Here is a 7,262-nt window from a genome sequence, read left to right on the forward strand (position 1 = left end):
AGCGGAAAAACTTATAGGTAGTCCACACACATGTGAAACCATTGCTTTGTTGTTACCATGGTTACAACGACAAGTAAGGCTGGAACCATTGCAACGCAATGACCCATCTGTTTTATGACACGTTATTTAAAAAAAAAGCTTCTGTGACAAATATCATTTTAGTTCACTCAGGAGCCGTTCCTGAATGTACCACAAGCTCTCACTTATTAAATATTTCGATTACCAAATTTAATGAAAATCTGTTAATTATTTGTTCCATTTTGTTGTTTAACAGTTAACATTTCTTTGTTGTTTTGGCGGGGGGGGGGGTTGATTTGTGCGGTGCTTCTGCCTTCACCTAACTTTACAACCCTGCTTAACAACTACTGATATAAATTCACAGTGTGGAAAGCTACACGTTACATTTAAGTATTGAAGTTATTGCAATCTACAATTTTATGATAATTTACTTCTATCTTCATCCTACTTGTAATACTTCCGCTTTGCTGGCGTTTCAGAAGAAAAAAATTACCTTTTTACTTCAATACATTTACTGACAGATATAGTGACTATTTAACCTGTTAAGATTTTGTTTTTACATGACATAACTGCTGTGATGAGTTAAAAAAAATAATAATACAACAATTGCCTAAATGATTAATCCAGTGGCTTCCAAAACACTGTTGGCTTTTTACAATAAAACAGTATCGTGCTTCAGACGAACAATCTCTCCACTAAACTTGTTCCAAGATGATTTAAAAAAAAACTAGAAGATCGGTAAAAGAGAAAACTCTCCAACTATTTCACATTCAACTGTATAATTTATTGCAGGGGAAAGTCAGATCACCTCAGATATATATATTCATATTAATATTTACAAATAGTTGCATAACAATCATAATGTGTGTATAACATCCACATAAAATCATTAAAAAGTCATCTACTAATATAATAATTCTAATAAACAATAATAATAATTATAAATGCCAGAACGTATGTGAATATACAGCAATTTCATCAAAGTTTCCTGCTTTACACCAAGATGTCTACCTCCTCACTGTAAAAGTATTCTTTTCTTATCTGTTTCTTGTTTCTTACTGTTATTATTTTTTGTGTTGTACGGTGTCCTCGAGTGCCCAGAGAGGCGCCTTTAAATAAAATGTATTATTATTATTATTATTATAAAGTCCATCCTCAGTGTCTTTGCACTGGTGGATCTCACTGTAGAAGTTTCATACTGGACCAAGACTGACTTCTAAAACAATTTGTGACGTCACGAATCACGCTCATAGTCCGCGCCGCTTAAAATCAGATTTTAAATGAGCTCAGAGAAACTTTCTACTTTCAGCAAATGAATATGAAAACAACCTTCTAGAGTTAAACTCTGCACAGACATCATTCTGCACAGTGAGGATCAAACATCAAGAAGAAATCACTAATTAAAACTGGACTTTAACTTTATAGGTCTGCTCCTGAATTAATCCAGCCATTAATTTATGGCTCACAACTTTGAAACAGGATTTTACAGACAGCACTTAAATGCAGCATGGTTGCGTGCTTTAACGCCACATTCCAGGTCAGAAAAATAACCTGTAAACTGATCCAGTTTTTACAGAAAAAGGTACAACAATTGTAGTGAAAACAGCCTGTAAAGACCAGTTTAGACTTTCTCTTTGAGCAACACTCCCTATTCAGTTTATTGGCTATCTGTTTAATCATTAACCTCCTCTTCACCTGACATCCTCACTGTTTTGAGTTAATCACAGCCGAGCCAGGAAGTGGATCTTTGTCATGTCCTTGTGCAAGGTTGAAGCTGGCTGCTTTTTCAGAATAAATTCACCACGTGAAGTCTTTACTCCAAACCGGTTTAAAGGTATTAAGGCAGAAAGTGAAAGCAGTTAGAGTGGAGGTAATGAAATAAAAGACGCAGAGCTGGAAGAGTACCTTTATTCTCTCTGCACTGCACAGGTAAGGGAACACCTTTTTTTTCTCTCTCTCAACATAATAATAAAATAATAGTATGAGCCTGTAACGCTTTACTTCTCTCAGTTTGTAGGCAAACAATTATCTTTGCAATCAAACAGGAGTTTTTTTTCAGTCGTAGAGAAAAGTTCTGGTTGCTAAGTGACAGTCTGTATGTATACAGCAGGTTATTTTGACTGTCAAACACTGTTATCAGCACATTGGGGACTTTTTAATCTGTTGATCCTGAATTTTTTTTAAAACTTGATTTGACAGGCCTGTATGATATACGCTAAAACCTATTATAACAAATAAAATAGAGTTGTAGTGCTCTCTATTTGGGATTATTGTACATGTAATGCCTGCTGAGATCTACACTGTTGTTGTTTTCGTTGTTATTGATTTACTATAGAAAAGAAACTTAACATATGAAGAAAGTATTATTATTATGTCTTAAAGTACCTACCACTGGAGACATAAATCAACAGTAAAATGCTCTTAAAAATGACTTCCTTGTTTACATTTTTGATATTTAACATACGTCTATCTGTGCAAAATACTTAATCTCTCCTTTTCTTAAAGGGTCAAATATGAATGACTTTTATTAATAACTCAAGTGCAATTAAACTGTTGTCGCACTGTGAATGATATTGACAGTAAAGAGCGTTTCAGGTGAGGTGCTTGTTTACTTTCGGTTTTATTTGAGCCAACCTTCGCTTGTTTACGTTTACTGAATATACACCCACACACACACACAGAGAGAAACCTGCTTTGACTGAGATATATTCAAAACAAGACAAATCTGATTTAGAAATAAAACAGAAAGTATCCATGTGGCAAGATAAAAGTAGGAGGGAGTGAATAGTATTGACTGAAATCCTGTAAGTAGAGTCAGTTACAATAATTAAACATTTAGAATAACATTGAAAATGACAAAAAGATATGAATTAAAACATTTAAATGTAACTGGTGGTAACGTCCCACTGATTGTCTCAGATATCCCAAACTCTGTACAACTATATTTACATTTTAAACACATTTTTGGGGAACGTGTTCATGGAGTCTGAATGTGAAGAGCTGGAACATGTTAATACAGAATATATTTAAATCTGACTGATGGTGTGGAAAAATATGACTTTTCAAACTTTAAGATATAAATAAAATGTATATATATAAAAGAGGAAATCTAACAAAATGTATGGATTTTTTATTATAAATAAAACATATTACTGTAGTATTTCCTCTCATTAAAATGAGTAACTATGGCACTGATTAGTTATGAATGAATTACAGGTCAACTCTTAATCTTTGTTTCTGATTTGTTTTAATTATTTGCAGGTTCAAATTATACAAATTACACAGAAATAACATTTAAAAGCTGTAACAGCTCTCGGTGCAGAGTAAAAAGTAAAAGGGCATTCAGATGAATTTATCAACATTTTTATCAACTCCAAATACAAATGGATAGTCAGAGTACTAATCAGATTTGAGTCAGGAGTTTCAGGAAAAAAAATTTAATCTGAACTGTGGAAATTCCTACCCTTTTCACGTCATTCTTTCACCACGTTGATAAGAGCTGCACAGAAGGCTATGGTTGTTGTCTGTAAACAAGACTGCTCCTCCTTTAGGCCCGCCTGCTGGCTCACCACGATAACCAAACACACACCTTAACATCAGAATCACACACACTCCTCAGTGGAGCCGAGCGCAGGCAGAAGTCGGCTTTAACCTTTGATATTGATTCTGATATTGATATTGATATTGATTGTTTCCTTACAGTTGGATGTTATTTAACGGGACGAGACGTCACAAATGATGGACAAACCTACTGAAAACTCAGATGAGGACAGAGTGTCCCTCAAGAGCAACGGGAAGTCGCCGACTAATGAAGCACCACTGGGCATGCTTAAGTCATTCAGACAGAGCATTCGGCGAGTGGCTGAGAAAAGTCCCCTAAAGTCCGGAGGCAAGGGGTCAAAGGTCATGCCTAAAGCAGACACGGCTGACAATGAGTTAGGGTCACCACTGCCTCTGTCACCCAGTGAGTATCGTCATAACATCTGCTATGAAAATGGGATTTATTTGCAGGCAGGTACACTGATATGGTCTCTCAAGGTCAGAAGGTGAGAGCTGGTGTTTGTGTGTTGGCTTATCTGCCCCGAAAAATCCCCACAAGCTGTTTGCTGCGCATTTTTAAAGTCCAGCACCGGGACCAGGATTTCAGCATGTGTGGTTGCAATGGGAACTGAACTTAGAAGTGTTTACTGGAAACATGAGCTAATATAAAATATGTGTCCTTTTTTTGTATTGAATTAGTGCTGAGAGTGCTGCAGCACCCCCTAAAATAATGTTTTAACTTCTCCTTTTTTACTGGCATTCACACACTAGTATGTATAGCAGGAAAGTGGTTTTAACTTGTTTTTTATCCACTAAAATGTTCTATAATTTATGTAAAATGATGTTAATAACTAATAACTAATAATTAAATAGACTATAAATGATCCTGGCCATTCTAATTAATGCAAAATCCATGTACGTCAAGCATTCATGGCATTCAGTTCTGGTTTTTAATATTACAATAAATGGGCGCCTTCTTGATTTCAACATACTTCTTAATATTTACTTTGCAACTTACTTGGAGAAAACTTGTAACAAAATAAAGACTGATTGGATGCACGCTTCAAAAGGATCAAAATAACTGCCTCCTGTCTGTAACCGACTGTGTCTGCTTCTATCTGATAAAAAGGTAGTGATTGCGCCATTTTAAACTCAAAATAAGCCGCCTTGTACTTCTTTAACAAACAAACAAAAATGGCTCCTGCAATGTCATTATATAGACTGACTTTCTCTCAGCAACCCCCAACTGTCACGGACTTCCAGCGTCCTCGCCTGCCTCCTTTAAATTAGTAATTGCCTTCATTTCCCAGAATTAGAACAGCCACTATGTGTGAGTGTGTTCGGCTCAGGTGTGGGTGATACTGGTGTGTGTGTGTGTGTGTGTGTGTGTAGGTGGGAAGAGCAATGCGGTGTGGAATTATAGTTTTAAAGATTTTTGAGTTTGAGTTTTGGAACCTTATTAAAAAACACAACCTGTTTTGCTGCTGTGGTTGAAGAAATGTGTCTCTGTGTCTACAACACGTTTTATTTGGATGCTTGTGAAATCTTCAGTGAAATCTATTTTATTCTCACACTCAACATGTTCTGCAGTCAGACTCTGTAAACTGAGGCAAGATAAAATCTTATTGTGTGTGAAAGAATCGAATCATTTCTCATCATCCAGAAAATATGTCGCCCCTTTTTGCCTGTGCTCCAATAACAGTTGAGCGAACCTTTGTCAACTATCTCCTTTCCTGTTCTCAGACATGCTATGTGCTATGCTTTTCTATGTTGGAAACACGCTGGCTAACAGTGAACTAATTTAGAACAATCGTTAGCTAGCTAGTTAGGTAATGTTTTGCTAACATTATCTAATTTAAGGTGTAACTATATGCCGCTTTTAACCATCTTCAAACTTTGGTTGTCTTTTGAACATAGACAGGTCAAGCACATAGCATAACTTTATCTTTTCTGGCAGATCAACCTCTCATTGTACAAGTAATTCTAAAGCAGACGTTTTCCAGACTTTGGTATTGCAGTAAAAGCTCATCTTGTGAGAGACAGTCTTAATTTGCAAGGCAGCAAAAAGGAATGAAAAAATAGTCCAAATATTTCATAATCTCTGCATTCACTTGAGGTCATTTAGAATAAGTCATGTGGATTCTTTTAAACCATTATGACTGACAGACTGACAAAAGAGGACAAACCCTACTCTAACTTTCACTTTTACATTCTGGATCTGAGCCAACCAACCTGTTTTCATCATGTTTTAATCTTTGCATTCTTTACTTGGTTTCATTGTAGGTTGCTGTAAGGTCAAAAAACTGTCAAGTCATGCACACACCCACATGCATGTAAATGTAAATGTGAACCTTAAGAAACTACTGGCAAACTTTCTGGCAAGATTAATTTCTTTTCTTACTGACGTGACAAAGTTAGCTGTGATTGTGAAACAAGGAGTTTGCTTTCTGCTGCTATCAGCCATCTCTCTGTGCCTCTCTTTCAGGTCTGAGCTGTGGCTCTCCTGTGACCTCCCCACTGAAGAACGTCATGGAGGAAAAGGGGGAAGACGAGACTGGTGACGTCACACTACAGCAAAGTAAAGGTCTGACGCGTTCAAAGACAGGTAAAGCAATCATTTAATACTGGAACAATAAGTCTCATTCAAGTAAAAGTGCTTTAAAGCACTAGACTATGCCACTTTTAAAAGAAGAAATAACAATCTTCCGTTAAAAATTAAAAGTATAACTGATAAGAAATAAAATGCCCCCTTGCTCATTTAATCACACTCGGGGGTTTTGCTGCTACAGCCTGATTCAATTCAATTTCAATTCAGTTTTATTTGTATAGCGCCAATTCATAACAGAAGTTATCTCAGGACACAAATAGAGCAGGTCTAGACCGAACTCCTTATAACATTATTTACAGAGACCCAATAGTACCACCGAGCAAAGGCACTGCCCGACGGGGCAAGGAAAAACTGCCTTTTAACGCAGAAACCTAGGAGACCTTGCGCCCTAGGGGCGGGTCATGCTGCCTCAACCAGTTGAGAGAGACAGACAGACAGACAGAGGTGCACGAGCAACAACAGTAGCAACAACTAAACTCGTAAGTCAGTGACTGATGATGGATGAATATGAAGAAGAACAACAACAACGATGGGACAGCAGCAGGGCGATAACAGCAACAACAGTAACGGTACATAATAAACTAATAATAATCAATAACACTAATACAGTGATATTAGCAATGGAGTCTAGCAGACCATGGCAGAGGCCTCCACCAGGATCCATGAGAACTGGAGACGATAAAGCACAAGAACTCCGGGAAGAAGTGAAGTTAGTAACATGCATAATGGGACATGAATGAGTGCAGAGAGAGAAGGAAGAGAGGAGCTCAGTGCATCATGGGAAATCCGCCCCGATGCAGTCTAAGGCCTATAGCAGCTAACTAAGAGATGGTTCAGGACTCACCACCTGATCCAGCACTAACTAACAGCTTTATCAAAGAGCAACGTCTTAAGCCCTACTCTAAATGTGGAGAGGGTGTCGCCTCCAGAACCAAAACTGTAACTGTTCCACAGGAGAGGAGCTTGGTAACTGAAGGCTCTGGCCGCCTGTTCTACTTTAAGAGACTATAGGAACAACAAGTAGCCCTGCATCACGAGAACGTAGTGTTTAGGGGTAATAGGGTACTAGAGCTCTTCAAGATAAGAAGATTCCTCC

General features: G+C 37.3%; 1 protein-coding gene across 1 annotated transcript in view; it reads left to right on the forward strand.

The window, feature by feature from the left end:
* Positions 1 to 3,753: 3,753 nt before the first annotated feature.
* exoc3l4 (exocyst complex component 3-like 4) overlaps positions 3,754 to 7,262 on the forward strand; it is a gene marked incomplete in the record, with an annotated part of 29,753 nt that continues 26,244 nt past the window's right edge. Inside the window, 2 exon segments of the mRNA XM_035673295.1 lie at positions 3,754 to 3,982; positions 6,044 to 6,163. Of these exon segments, the coding sequence (XP_035529188.1) occupies positions 3,754 to 3,982; positions 6,044 to 6,163 (349 nt within the window).

Source organism: Morone saxatilis, unplaced genomic scaffold, assembly GCF_004916995.1.
Source record: "Morone saxatilis isolate NCDOM2014 unplaced genomic scaffold, NCSU_SB_2.0 Contig3, whole genome shotgun sequence".
NCBI classification, from domain to species: domain Eukaryota; kingdom Metazoa; phylum Chordata; class Actinopteri; family Moronidae; genus Morone; species Morone saxatilis.